The sequence below is a fragment of the Cibotium barometz genome, chromosome 9, assembly GCF_041138505.1.
Source record: "Cibotium barometz isolate CiBa-2024 chromosome 9, ASM4113850v1, whole genome shotgun sequence".
NCBI classification, from domain to species: domain Eukaryota; kingdom Viridiplantae; phylum Streptophyta; class Polypodiopsida; order Cyatheales; family Cibotiaceae; genus Cibotium; species Cibotium barometz.
Window position 1 is genome coordinate 32,676,760 of NC_141054.1, and position 15,393 is coordinate 32,692,152.

The window sequence follows — 15,393 nt, forward strand, 5'->3', positions numbered from 1 at the left end:
AGAGAGAGAGAGAGAGAGAGAGAGAGAGAGAGAGAGAGAGAGAGAGAGATATGTGTTGAGAAAATACTGAATAGAGAGAATAAAGAAAGTGAAACTGTATGCGATCTGAAAAACAAGAGAAACTGTATACGATCTGAGAAATACTAGAGAGAATTTTAATTATTAAATGGCTAAGGTTTAAACCTTAGTGCTCTCATTAGTGCTTACGGGCACTAATTAATTAATTGAGGCATAGCCCGAATATGTTTCAATCTTTGCTAATCAAACTTTTTAGATTAATAGGCAAGATACAACATTTTTTAGATTTATTATTTGCTAACCAAACTCCATTACTCTTACTACGTGAGATAAAACTTTATTTAGATTGATTATTTACTAATGAAACTTCACCTCTCCTTGATTTTCTCCATCCTCCTAGATCATCCCCCCCTTCATTTTTCCACCTTCTCATTAGGCGATGCCGCCTTGGGGTTTTGAAGAGAGGACCTCTTGGTCCTAAGCAAACACCTTCAACACTTGGGCTATATGAGAGGTTTTGACTCCCGGTCCTAGCCAAACACCTTCGACAACTTACTTCGTTGGCGGCCTCGTGTGAAACGGCCTCGAAGCCTCTGCCCGCATCAGGCTATACAAGCTTGCAGCAGGCAAAGCAGGCAGGCATACATACATACTAGGTCAAGGTTTTAATGGAGTGATTCCAGCAGAACCCCCGTTTTCTTCAACATTCCTCCTTGGATCAGAGCAAGAAGGGGGCACTTGTTTTCTTCTTCAAAATGCTCGCCTGTCGACGTTTTGCACAGGCCTTCGCCATAGCCAGGAGGGCCGCTTCTTCTTCTCCTGCACAGGTACACGTTTTATCATGAAGGGGCGGGGAAAAAACCCTGGAATTTTTTTCACTTTTTTTTTCCCCCTTTGTAGGGCGAGAGATCGTTCAGAAATCTGCCTCGATGGTATTCCACAGCATTAAACTTAGTATGTGGCTTTTTTGCATTTGTTTCTGGGATTTTTAGCCGTGCATTGTACGATCGGTCAGATCATGGTTAAACGGCCATTGCATCATGCGACATATTTGTGTTTTGCAGCATAAGGACTCACCAGATAATAACCCGAACATCCCTTGGGACTTTACCGCGGCAAACATGACCAGAGTAAGATCCTTTATCAAGTCTTTAAATAAATTAGTCTCATTCATAGCATTGTGGCTTTCAATGCTGCATGAATGGTTTAATGCCTCAATTTGATTTTGATTACATTGTGGTTCCCTAGTAGGTTAATGGCTTGTCAAAGTATTTTGGGACAATGTTTGATCATTAAGGATAAGTGAACATGTAGTTCTTATCCACCTACCCACTTGTGTCCCAAGTTTGTGGTGCTGGGCATTGTCAATCCACTCCACAAATTCCAAAACCCGCTTAACCACATCTTTCCCTATTCTAGGTGAATCTCTAATAGCAAGAGCACCAGAATTGTTTCAAAGTCAGCATGGATTTCACCCTATAGCCAGCACTGAAACATCATCGCATGTTCCCTTTCTACTCACAATTGGAAGAAGCCCTCCTTGGTGAGCTTGGACATAGTTTGAGGTGCCCACATCTCAAATCTAGAGGCATTTGGCTCAGAATCAACGTTGGGAAGAGGAAAAAACCAGTCATGGTTCTCTACAAAAATTTCACATTTTTTGATGCTATTGAGCTGGTTCTTTGAGCTTGGGAAACTCAAATCCTATTAAGGGCAGCAATCTGGGCAATTAAAAACCCCCATAAAAAATCATCTTGGTAAGCTCAATTGTGGAGCTTTACACACCTATCGGTTCGTCCTTACCTTGCCAGGTTTTTGACAATGGTGGGTGGGGAGTAGGCAAAGCTTGGAGGATCTTGCCCTCTACGGAGGAGCCTGACAGCCCATTGTGGTCATATATTTGAAGGCTTTTAAAAACTAAGCTTGATGTATCTGTATTAGAGGATTTGCACTCATCCAACAACATGAATCAGTATGTCATAGCATGTAGCTCGCTCATGCTTCTCATGCTAGAAACTGATGATGGGTGGGGAGTAGGCAAGCCTGGATGGACATCTTACCTGTCCACGGAGGACGACTCAGCCCATGGTCTTTAGGCCTCTAAATACAAAACCAAACATATCTTAATGCATAAACTTGTAGTCATCGTTGACATGAACGAGGATCTCATAGCATGAGCCTGTCCATCTTTCCTATCAGAAAACTAGGGATGTGTTGGGACTAGCCAAGCTTGGACGGACATTGCTGGTCCATGGAGGAATATTTGTCGAGATGCCCTGCAAACACCTTATATGTTGTGGCTCGTTGAGAAGTTTCCCAATCTTTCTCCAACCATTTCATCCACATCTTTTCACATTCCAGCAAGGACTGCATCTGATTTTATAGAGATAGAACCAGAACCTCCTTCAGTACGGATTTCAAACACCAGTAGTATGAGATTCAAAGCTTCTAGCTGTTACAATAGCAATGATCCCACTTGATTAAGGTCCCAATCCAAGTAGAGTGTAGCGGGGATGATTCCGAGATAAGCAAGAGGAGAAGTCACCTGGATCTTTCCCATTCATTAGATGTACGTGTCATGCTAGTCTTTGCATCGGAGTTACCCCATGTTGTGAGCCCTAGTCTATAAAGGGACATTTTTTTTTCCTTAAGACATGAATTCGGAACTTCCCCTCCCCGAGTCACAAGCACTCACTGCTGGGTTGCACACCCATTGGCGTTCAAACAAGACTACTTATTAAGCTTGCATCACCGTAATTATTGCTATTAGGACTTTTTTGGAGCCAACTAAGAATTTTGAAGACTAATTAGTTAAGACTATACCAAAGCAAGAAAACCTTATCATTGGTCCAATTGCTTCTGAGGGCTGAATCTCCTTGGGCTGGCTGTACTACTATTCAAGTTTGTAGATTCTAGAAGATGTTTAGAAAGGAGTTCTATTTTATGGACTATCAAAAAGTATGTTGACTTGCCAACATTCGTTTGTTCCCTTAATTTTTATTTTTGGTGGGCAGCCTATCTCACATGAATAGCCTCTTTTGTCCGTGTATAGATTAGGGTTCACAACATGAACTGATTTCTTGACAAATTCCTGAATCCTAACCTTAACTAGTAGCCTTCTAGCATCACACATCCATCTTATGACTGTTTATGATGCACGTGACATTTTTATATATTCAAGAGTTGGTGTAGCCTCTCATGGAGAAGTTACTGTCCGATGGTGCTGTCCTACTTCCTACTTCTGGCCCACTCCCAAAGAAGGTCCAACTGTTGGTTCCAGCTCCTTGCTTGGTCACGGTCCTCCAACTCAACTACCGGCTCCACAATCCTCTACGCTTTGCCACCCTTATTCATATTTATCTCTTGTTTTGAAAAATCCTTGTTCTTCTTTCAAAGACATAACTCTCAGATGGAGGCTAAATTTTAAAATCATTGCACACAAAAAGAGTACACAAGTATTATGAAACTCTTATAGGGGATGTTAGATTTCTAATCAGAACAAAGCTTATGGAACTACAATGTCAGACCTCCCTTAATATGTTTGTAGGCCAATACAATTATGCTAGATCTCTAATTAGAACAAGGTTAATGGAAATACAATGTCAGATCTCCCTTAGGCCAAAACATTTCAAAACGTCTTCAAAACTTTTGAAGTGGGGGCATTTTGTGTTTTTTGGGGATTAAGAAAAAGGTATTGTTTTCTCCCTTGTTTTGTTTTAGCCCTGATTGCAGCCTGTTGTGACCCTTAATTCAGCCAATCAACCCCCAAATGTAGGCCACTTGCCCTTGATTGCATTTAATCTTGCCCTCAATTTTACCCAATTTGCCCGTGTTTGGCCCCAATTGCAGCGTGGCGCACTTGATTTCGCCTCCAATTCTCCAATTTTCCCTTGATTGCAGTCCATTTGGGTTCTTGCTGCCCCTTCACTTGTAGATTGCAACAGGGAGTTATTTCTAGGTCAACTCTTTGCATGCAACCAGTGTTGACTGGACTTCCTCCCTCTTGCCCTACACAGTTTTAATATCCACACCATCATAGCCTGTTCACATCATAGCAGCAAAGAAACGTGTTTCTTTAGAAACGTACGGGATGTTTCGTTCAATAAGAAACGTTTCTTTGATAAAAAAGGTGGAGTTTCTTAAAATTTCTAGCCATTACAATTTTTTTCTTTTTTAATTATCTTTTTCTTTTTTTTAAGTTGAGCATGAATTTTTCCAAGGTTCAGGTTGTTTTTCGTAATCGTATGATTTCACTACAAGAATTTTCTTGCTCACGAATTTGGAACGTGCTCACAAACTTGCTCAGGCTTCTTCCTCACCATCTACTTCCTCCTCACCATCTCACATATGATTCTTCTCCTGCTTCTTCCTCACACTTCTTCCTCCTCCTCCTCCTCCTTCTCCTTCTTCCAATACTTTTGCTTCTTCCTCATCTTCTTCTCTTTCCTTGCCTTCTTCTTCCTCCTTCCTCCTTTTTTCTTCTTCCATTCCTCTTCTTCTAAGTTCAATTTTAATTACCCTTTCTGCAAGTGGATTTTTTTTTTCCAAATTTGCAAGCTTCCCCAAAATTTTTTCCCAAATTTGCAATTTTCCCCCAAATTTTAGGGTTTTTCAGATTTCTCCGAGAAGTCATGTTTTCCCTTTTCAAATTCCCCTAAATTTCAAGTTTTCCCCCTCTTTCTCTGCAATTTTATTCAATTTCCCCCAAATTTCAGGATTTCCCCTCTTCAATTTTCTCAAAATTTCACTTTTCCTCTTCAAATCTTCCCTAAATCTGAAATTTCCTTTCTTCAATTTCCCCCAAATTTTAGATCTCTCTCTCTCTCTCTCTCTCTCTCTCTCTCTCTCTCTCTCTCTCTCTCTTCAATTTTCCCCTTTTGACAATGGGGCGGCAAAAATTCCTAGGATGGGCACAGGTGGACATCACTCTCGATAAAAGCCTACTTGAAAATTATAAAAAGCTTTAAAAAAAAATCGGTGTTTCTTATTTCAGCTCCTTTTTTTGAAACATGTGAAGCACGTTTCAGACGTTTCCATTTCTAAACGTTTCAGACGTTTCTTGCCGCTATGGTTCACATAGTGTCTGCATCTGTCACCAAAGTTGCTATAGTAAATTGACACTTTGCGTGATATGACTTAATTGTTGCAGAAAGAAGCTTTTCAGATGGATTTTTTGCCTTGATTGCTGCATTTCCTCTTTTAAAGTGTTGTCCACGTGCAGGCAAGGGAGATCATGTCACATTACCCTCCCAATTATCAACAATCTGCGGTTATTCCCTTACTGGATCTTGCTCAGCAGCAACATGGAGGCTGGTTGCCTATTTCCGCCATGAATAAGGTGTGATTGTCTTTGTGTTGGAGGTTTTTTTTTTGCAGATGCAGCTTCAAGTCGGAATAATAACTCAGCTTAGGTAGCTGTTATGTCTCTGACCAGTCACCATCTGTATAGGTAGCGGAGATTCTTGGCATGGCTCCTATTCGAGTCTATGAGGTGGCCACCTTTTATTCAATGTTCAACAGAGCCAAAGTAAGTTGTGTTCTACTATAACCTTTTTCATTGTTTTTTTTTTTTTTGGGTATGTAAGAGATTGCGCATGTGACTGCATGTAAAATCTTTAAGAATGGTTCAGGAACTCAATGATTTTATGATGAAGGTCAGCTGTCACCCCCCCCCCCCCCCCTCACCCCCTTCCTCGTCCTCCTCACTCACTACAGGCACTCACCAGCACACATGTATCTGAATGTGTTAAAAGATGCTTTGCTTGGAGGGCTGTGAGCTTGCTATGTGAGCTTGCTATATGCCTGAGAATCTTGTTTTTTGAGGGGGAATGTGCTGATCGCTCTGTGCATCTAAGGAACATGGCTCTGATTGCCCCTTGCAATTTCAAGTCTTGACTTTTGACTACCTTCAAAGACATGTTTCAATTGCATAACAAGTTACAACAACCCTAACATTAGGCTTGAAAAAGATGTGCTGGGAATAATTGTCTTGATATGTCATTTATGGAACTGGGTTTACAGAGATGCTTGCGAGGGGGTGCGTGCTGATCCTGTGCGTATAAGGCATATATCTCTGATTGTCCTTTGTGCCCCTTGCAATCTCAAGTCTTGACTTTTGACAATCTTCAAATACATGTTCTGAACAGCACAGCGCTAACCCTAACAATAGGCTTAGAAATGATGTGCTGGAAAAAATCTGCTTATGCATGTCTCGATGTGTCATCCAAGGTAGATATCAATTGGAATTTGGCATGAATGTCCATTGTCAAGGCAACATTGCTCAAATAAAGGAACCAGTGAAGTATCCTCCTATCAGACCTTAAATTTTTATGGCCACCCTTATACAAAAGATTGAAAGTAAGCCCGTATGGCAAGTCCTCCTATCAAGAAGAGCTGAGTCTTCAAATCAAGCAGTTTGAGTTTTTTTTTGGGCCAATGAACCTTTTCTTTGGACAACCTAGGTTATTTATCTTTTCAAAATATATTGGGATTGCAGTCTAATTTTGGAGTCTGTACAACTGATGTTGGACATAAGGAACAATTCTGACAGCATGTGCTTTCACAACACATCTAACGATTATGAGTAATAATATGATGACGACTCTATCCTGCTAAAAGCTAGGCTAGGCTAGGCTTTACAGGTCTCTGTTAATTATTGTGAGCTTCTACATAGAAGAAAAGCTAGTAACACGCACAAATCATTTTGCGGGTCGTCTCAAGGAGATCACTGCATTTTAGGGCAATGAATTCTGGAAAATATGCATGTTTCCAGTCAATCTTTATTCATGGGTAATGATGGTTGAGTGGAGGAGGTGATGGAGAAGCTGAGTCAGCATGGGCAAAGGGGGTGTGCATGCTCATATAGGGGGAGGAGTTTGCTGCCTTGACAAAGTAATTGTTGTGACACTTGTTTATATGCCTCTTTGAATGTTTCATGATGTTAGCAAGGCTAAATTTTGAAGATTTAGCATGTGTCATGTGCTTATTACTGCAGGTTGGCAAATATCATTTGCTGGTCTGTGGAACCACTCCGTGCAGATTGCGTGGTTCATGTGATATAGAAGCAGCTCTTCTCAAACATCTTGGAGTTGAGAGAAACGGTAATATGATTTTTATTCTAAGGCCGCTTCATTTGTTTTAGATGTCATGCTACCACCAGCAATGAATCACTTCTTCTATGGAGAATTCCCATTCCTTTTGCCGTTTTCCTTGCAGAGGTGACACGGGATGGTATGTTCTCTGTTGGTGAAATGGAGTGCATGGTATGTCGGAAAGATGCACTCACTTTTTTTTAACAGTTTTTTCTTTTTGATGTAATCTTGGTACACCCAAAGGCATTAATTTGTGCAGATCTATTAATTGTTTTGTTGTTCTTCAGGGTTGCTGCGTTAATGCCCCAATGATTGTAATAGCAGATTATTCAAAGGGCGCGGAAGGCTATTCATATAATTACTATGTGAGACAAAAGTTTTTTTGAACAATTCTATTGTGATTATTTTGTACATGACCCTTGTAAAGCACATTCATATATTTGATGTGCAGGAAGATCTTACACCAAAGCGGGTTATAGAACTAGTGGAGATGCTTAGACGAGGAGAGTCTCCTCCAGTAAGATAACATCTCTATTTGACTGCACTTTAGACCCTACTTTCCTAAATAGTGTTGGATTTGCATTGTTATTGCCTTCATGATAAGGTGTGGACATGCATGATAAGGTGTGGACATGCATGTAGTGGAGAGAGAGAGAGTTAGTTATGTTAAAACTTTCTGCAGAAGACCCAAAAGTTCTAGGAGACCAAAAAGTATTACTATAGTTCCATAAGGTAAGTGGATCATGGAAAAGAAAAAGAAAATGGAATGACTAGCCACATATACAATAGTGATCATGATCATGTGAGGAGAGAAGATAGTCCTTTGAATACAAAGTACAAAAGTAGGCACTTGCTTCATATAAGATAAAAACTATTATTTGTGTATGATCATTTTGTGGGGGAGACCTTTGTGATCTCATATATGCTCTCTATGTCCACCTCCACTCGGGCGCCGGCTGGGGGGGGAGGGGGGGTGTGGGGTTGGGGTTGTTGAAATATGTATGGTTGCCTAGGGCCATCAAGTCGTCCTCTAGTGGTACTCTTTTGTGTCATCGAGAAGAAGTTCGTAACGGGAGTTTGGGAGGTACCCTGAGCAGGGGTTTCACTTTCACCGAGAAGATTTCTATGTCTGCACAGCTCCATCAGTAAGAGCCTCAAGTAATGCTGGTTTGGGAAGTCCATAATCCTAGATAATGGGCCAAAGCTCTCTTGAAGAAACAATGAAATCGCATAATGTACTGGAGTTTTGCAGGTATAGTTCTCTTCTGTCTTGATCTCCAGACTCGTGTCCTGCTTGGCAATGCCCTCTGCTCTTACAGTCTACTCGGAGGTGGTGAAAAGAGTATCATATCTTCCCAATCGCAATCCGCATGGCTTGAGACGGGTGTCTATGCAAGTATCTAGGCCTTTGAATGAATCCATTCCTTGTAGTCCACAGGAAGAAGTCTTGATAGAATTGCATTTTTGGGGGTAACTCCAAGGGTGCAATCCATGTGGTATGGGTGTGTAGGTGGAGGTCATCATAGCAAATGCGAGGCTTCACCTCTTGCTGAGTGAGATGAAGGAAGGGTGCATCCAAGCTGTGCGGTGGTATGTGATCCATATATAGCCCCTGCGAGAGAAACCCCTGAGAACCCTAGCATACCACATTCTATTCTGACTCTACCTTGCGAGTCGCCGAGACGACTCCAATGCAATCCTTGGGAGCTTGTGTCTATTCATGGAGTAGACGGGACAAATGAGATTTACAATTTAGGAGAGTGCATCTACTTACCAAGGGTGTCACTCCAAACTTTGCTAGTATGATTGGATGTGGTACGGAGGATCTACCCGTTGGAAAAGGTTGCAATTTGGAGCCTCTCGACCCACATGCAGTCCTTGCTCCAAAATCTGGCTCTCAAAAGGGAGCCCCATACATCACCACTGTTGTAATGGACAGCATGATTCTTGGACCACTTAATCAGTAAACCTAATTAACAACACAAATACCACACAAGGTTATACCACAACACATCTGCATAATCACGCCACACAAGATTATGGCCCTCCTGGCAAAACTCAACCTGTGAGCTCGGCACGTGCATGTCTAGTCCACCATCTCCTTGTGGAACATACTCTTAAGTAATACGTCGTCTAATATACTGAAGCAAAAACTCCAGTTATTGTCGGTACAGTCTGTGAAAACACACCATCTAGTCTCCCAAGGTGAGATTCTCCACCTAGTGCATACGGCAATTGTGAAGACTCTCCCTCAAAAGTCGTGGCTTGAAACTTCCTCTGTTTGTGCATGTGGCTTGATGCAATGAAGCACCTTGGGTGTGTACTCAACCTAGGAAATGAAAAAAGATGAGATGCGGACACGTGCATGTCATTCACACTCATTCTGTGGTTTTGAAGAAGCCTCCTCTTGGGACTGCTCCGCCCCAAACTTGGCTGTCCAAACACAACCCACAAAAGTCGTCCATCATTTACTTGCAGGTGTCACAAGCATAGCACTTATAGGCACTTGTAGAAAGCAGTGAATGTGCAAAAGGAGAGCAGTTCAGTTTTTTTTTTCTGTATAGGAAAACGTGGAGCTGGAAACACTATTATGAAACATACTAAAGCGTTTTCAAAACATTTCATATGTTTCAGAAGGTATGAAGTGTGTATCATTGCAAATAAGCTCGTCCTTCACAGGACCACTTTTATCAATTATCTCTAAACTTTCCTTGAATCATTGCTCAGAAGAACATTGATTAGGTATTCCATCTCCTTCCTCAAAAAAGCCTTCTTTTTGTGGAGAAATCTGTGCCACTCCCTTTTGACAGTCTTTGCTGAAATGGCACCTTTTATCAGCTTTTACTTCCTTCGATGGTTTTTAAGTTTGCAATACCATGGGTTTTGGGGAATGTACCTTGTTTTCGATGGGCTGATTTTAGTCCTAGTAGTACGAGGTAGAACTTAGGGCATGTGCTGATTGTGGTGAATAGTGGATTCCATCCTCAGGACTAGGAAAGCAGTGGATAGTGTGAAGGGCATCGTATAGGTGATCACAATAAGCATCCTCCAAGCTACGGTCAAAGAAAACTTGTGCATGGACTGCTACTTTCTGCTGATTGGGTTGTTTTATGACTGCTCGCATCAGGCTGAAACTGAGGTAAGTATGATCAGCTTCAATAGGTGGACAGAGTGTATTGAGATCAAGGATGTTCGAGACAATGTTGGGGACCCCATCATATAATTAACTGTGTTGGAGCCACCACCATGAGGGAATTGTTGCCATTTATATATAGGCAGTGATGTGTGTGAACACACTTAGGACCGTCGGGGTACTTTTTCCCTCTTTAGGAGGTTTTTTTCCCCCGGCTTGTATATACGCCCATCATTCTAGGGCTAACTAATCTTTTGTACATTGACACAATCTAATACATTGTGTGTTGTGTGCATTCTTGCTTCTTCTTCTCCAAGCTTTGTGTGCTTTCCTGCAACCCTAATTCCAACAATTGGTATCAGAGTAGGCATCGGCTCCTAGGGCTACGCCGCCGGCACCCTCCGACTCACGTTCTCCGATTGAGGTGAGCTTTCACGAGCGCTTGCAAGTCCCTATACTCTCCAAAATATCCCGTAGGGCTCGGCGTTCTCAGAAATTGCATCTAAGGTCGTTTCGGGCTCCGTTTTTGCATTTCAAATTCTGCACAGGTGTTTTCGTCATTTTGTGCAGAAATTTCGACAGTGCAGTTTTCTGCAAAACAGGCATACGTATTCTATTGTGGACCGTGCTACATAGCACGAGTTGTTTTCTGTTCAGTCTTTGCTTCATTACAGGTAGCTTTTGCATCAGTTTCAGTCAGTGGCCATGGCTGATAACAGCAATGATGTATTTCGCATGTTGTCTGCTGATGACAAACAGCAACTACCCACTTTGGACATACATGATGCAGCATGTTTTGGTTGCAAAAGGAGTGTGGAACATTGTGCAGGGTATGGATGTACGTCCAGGTTCTGTGGATGTAGGATCTGTTGAGGATGTTGCAGGTTCTAGCAGCTCTACTGTTGCTGCTGGTTTACCCACTGCTGAACAAGCTCGTTGGGATGGTAAAGATGCGCAGGCTCATGCCTTGATTGCACTTTCTGTCAAACGTAACATCATCCCACATATTTGTTGAGCTAAAACAGCAAAATAGGCTTGGGATATTCTAGCTGGTTTGTATGCAGGTCGTAACGAGGCAAAAATCTCTTACTTGCGTAAAGAGCTAGAATCGAAGATTATGCAGGAAGATGATGACATGAATGTTTTTCTTGCTGAGATTAAAGATCTCAAGGAACAGTTGATTTCTGCAGGTGAGATTATACCTGATCATTCTCTTGTGCAGACTGTTCTTGATGCTTTACCTGAGTCATATCAGACTTTTGCTTCCACGTGGAGACTTGTCACCGAGGATAGACCGGATGTTGTCAAGTATGATACTTTAGTCAACAAGCTCTTGCAAGAAGCGCAGTCCAGGCAAAACAGGGCTAGGCAGCGTGCAGTTGATCAGGCATTTATTGCTGCCCAGCAGAGAAGAAGTGGTAAGGCAGTCCCTTCCACTGTTTCTTCTCCTATTAATAGGTCTGCAACTTCTTCTCCTTCCACAAGTAGCAACAATAAGTCTGAGAAGGCTCTTGATAAAGGCAAGAAAAAGATCAGGTGCAACTATTGTAAGGCAAATGATCATGTCATTAAGAATTGCCCTAAGCTAAAGGCTAAAGAGGCAAAGAAGAAAGAGTCAAATGCAGCCACAATAGCGGATACTTCTACAAATGCAGATTCTGCAAATGTTGTGCAGGATACAGAATGGACGTTTAGCGTGTATTGTCAGTATGACCCATCTGTATATGATGCATGTTTGGCAGTTTCTGTTGACTCTCATGTATGGTATTTTGACAGTGGTGCTACAAAGCACATTACCTCGCATCGTGATATGTTCACTTCTCTTGAGGCTGTCCCTAATGGGAATACTGTCACATGTACCAATAACGCTTCTTACCCAGTGAAGGGCATTGGTAAAATTATGCTTACTGCTGCAAATGGCAGCGCTTTCACACTTTCAGATGCTTTGTATGTGCCAGGGATAAAGAAGAATCTATTGTCTGTCTCTGCACTTGCTAGACTTGGACTTGTAGTCAAATTTGTGGATGACAGATGTACTGTTCATGATTTGACTTCTGGTGATACGATTATTGTATTGTTTACCAAGAGATTTCTGATCATGAAGCTCTAGAGGGAGTAATTACTCCCATCAAGCTTATCTTCTTGTGCTAGTATACCAAATACATCATGTCCTTGTTGAGCCAGTACTTCTGCAAAATATCAGATACACAAAATGCACACTGCTTTGCTAGAATCCTTTGCAAGTAATGATACCCAAGCTCCCTACAAAAGCTGAATATGCACCAGAGACTGAATACCTGCAAGAAATTGATTGAAAAGCTAGGCACAATATCGAATTTTACCTTGAATTTGTCGAATGGATGGTTGTAGAAGAAAAGCCCAAGTGTTTGTTGATGGAGAAGGTCCCATTTTGACGTATAAGGCTGATTTATGCAAAAGCCCCAAATCTCCTAGTGTGCGGGAGCTTCAATTTTGCAGATTCTTTCCAATTTTGTGAAAAAACCCAATCTGTGTTGAAACCTTAAGATGTGTGCTACAGAAATGCAGTACTGCAAGTATAGGCGATTACACGTGTATGAGCAGGTACAGTTGGGTGAAGGTACAGCTGCAAGTACAGTCAGGCACAGACAGGTATAGTTGGGTAGAGTTGAGTGCAGAAAGTACAGGTGCAGCAGGTACAGCAGGCGGGTGTACGGACAGCAGTATGCATGGACAGACACGGCCTGAACGGATAGATGCACACAGGCGCAGAGATGCTGCATAGGCTGTATGGACCTAGGTGGAAACCACCCTAATATGATGTTGTACGGATACTGTAGTAGCTGTATCAAAACCCTAATATGCTGAATCTGTGCAGAAACCCTAAAATGGTAGAATGGTGGGCAAAGGCAGGTGCCCAAGAGTGGCAACCAATGCTCTGACACCACTGTTAGGTTGAATAGTCACAGTTGCCTTGAAATTTTTAATTAGGGGGGTTCACCATGAGTGTAAAGAAGGTACTTGCCCAAAGTCAGCCTATGTTAGGACCGTTCATCAAGAGACAATCAACTCAGGTCTCATTAATGGGGGGTTCTTCAAAGTCCACTTTTGCCATTATGGCTAAGTTTCCAACTCAGCACAAGAATAGCATCTCATTGAATAGAGTGTGAAGGTTGGCTTTGATTGTGAACCTTGGCACGAACAATAAATGTCCTTAAATTTCTTGAGCTGCTAACATCAATGTAAATGTCATCCGCTCTGTCTCTCAACCAGTATTTACTTCTGCTTGATACATTGTGAAGCAACTCTGAATGCAAGTGAGAATCCGATCACAATTTTTATGAACAATGGAGTATGACAGGGGCCACTAGTAGAAGTAGGTTGTGAAATGGAATCAGCTTCAGCAAAAAAAGGGGGTGCAGCCTCTGCATCCTCTAGAACTTGGTGCTGTCTCTTGCTAGTAGGTGCAGCTCATGAACTATTCACCTCATCGTTTGGGAAGAAAATTCATCTCAGATTATTGTGTTAAATGTTTTTACAGAAGGAACATGCTGAGTTCCTTAGTTTACTTGGAGAGGAGGAGATAAGAAGCTTGAGTGGAGAGATCAAACCTAAGCAGTGTTAGTTTTGAAGCTTTTTACCCTTCTTGTCAACAAGCATGGTCTGATGATCTGGAGACCACATTCACAGTTTCCGTCTGCCCTATCTGGGTCGCAGTAGCTTTACATAGAATGTAGTCTTGTCCATACCTTAATCTTTTTTTAAAACCCCTTCACATATCTACTTACTGTGACTCTTGGATTGAAGGCTTTTATGTTGCCCTTAGTAGCTTGGGTGATAGTGCCAGTTCCCTTGCTCCTAGCTCAACGGAGAAAGTTAAGTGGAGAGCTTGTAGAAGGTGCAGTGCTAATCCTCAGTTAAGTGTTATGATGGAGCTGCTTGGTGCATATAGCCATCCAAATCTACGATGCTATCAAGCTTCCCATCATCTTTTAGTGAGAGCAGGCGCCTTGGAGTTTCAAGGGAGCTGCCCATCCATGAACGTGGTTCATGCTTGGTGCATGACACACATGTAGCCTTCCATATGTACCATGCTATCAATCTCTTCCCATGGAGTGAGAGTAGGGAAAATGACTCTGTTCATAGTATGTCTGTCTATAGTTGCAAACCTGCCTGTGCCGTCCTGGTTGGCTGTCTGTCACACACTGGTTTACTGTCACACTATTGAGGTTGGGTTTAGTTTTGTTAGGACATGGATGACTTGATTTTTTCCTGTTTCATATTAGCAACTCATGTTTCCAAGATAATTAAAATTTGTGCATCTGTTTTGCAGCCTGGGACACAGAATCCAAATCGATTTAATTCAGCCCCTGCAGGGGGCCAGAAGACTCTCTTATCTGAACCTAAGCCACCTCCATGCCGAGATCTTGATGCCTGCTAGATTTTGTCAAAGAAAAATTGTGTTGAAATTTTCATTCCTCACGGTTTCTCATGTATACCCAAGGACTTTCAAAGCAAGTGTTTTCAAGCATCCCTTTAACATAATTTGCAGTTTTGTGCTGCTGACTGAAAGTCAATAAGCTATGGGAAACTGTGTTGCTGAGCAGTTTAAACAAAGTGTGCTGGCCTACTCCTGGATAATGCCAATAATCACTTGATTCACAGGCTTGGCTTACTGGTTTTATTTATCTTTTATGCATGTAGATGTACCTCATGGGATAACAAGATTTTAGTGCGCATGGATCCTTCTCTTGCCTTCCTTGAGGGACCAATTCATGCGTGAAGCTTGTTTTGAAGGCTATGAAGTGACAACAGAATTCTTTCCTTCTTGGATTATGGGGGCTTTGAAAATGGTTTAACATGGTCTGATTTCTGGAATATGAAATGCAGCTAGGTACTGATATCCATTATGATTTGCTAGTGAAGATGAGGGTTTTTTTGGTAGAGTTAATGAGGATATGAGAAAGGCAATCACTAGGCTTCACCCTGTTGTCTTTACGAATAAAAAGCCCCTCTTTGTATACCATGAAGGGACGTGTGGTTGGGGCCTAGTCGTAAACATGTAAGCCTCGAGTTCAAATCCTGATTTTCATGAGCGTGTTTCTGAAGGTCACCCTGTCATCTTGGTTTAGACATTAAGTCTAAACTTTAAATTAAGTGAGCCTCTCCAAT

The 15,393-nt window shown here is 41.9% G+C and overlaps 1 protein-coding gene across 1 annotated transcript; it reads left to right on the forward strand.

Moving 5' to 3' along the window:
• Positions 1 to 572: 572 nt before the first annotated feature.
• LOC147635484 (NADH-ubiquinone oxidoreductase 24 kDa subunit) lies at positions 573 to 14,960 on the forward strand. The gene is made up of 10 exons (XM_086802772.1): positions 573 to 845; positions 919 to 972; positions 1,083 to 1,148; positions 5,240 to 5,356; positions 5,468 to 5,545; positions 7,013 to 7,118; positions 7,234 to 7,280; positions 7,397 to 7,474; positions 7,561 to 7,626; positions 14,555 to 14,960. Exons 1-10 carry the CDS (start codon positions 774 to 776, stop codon positions 14,660 to 14,662), a joined length of 792 nt encoding a protein of 263 aa, XP_086658898.1. The 5' UTR covers positions 573 to 773; the 3' UTR covers positions 14,663 to 14,960.
• Positions 14,961 to 15,393: the final 433 nt, after the last annotated feature.

Excerpts from the sequence above, each read along its gene's own strand:
- LOC147635484 (XM_086802772.1), top strand. The coding sequence starts at position 774 with ATGCTCGCCTGTCGACGTTTTGCACAGGCCTTCGCCATAGCCAGGAGG. Across the intron at positions 846-918 it reads CTTCTTCTTCTCCTGCACAG|GGCGAGAGATCGTTCAGAAA; the intron begins GTACACGTTTTA and ends CCCCCTTTGTAG. Across the intron at positions 7,475-7,560 it reads GCTATTCATATAATTACTAT|GAAGATCTTACACCAAAGCG; the intron begins GTGAGACAAAAG and ends TTTGATGTGCAG.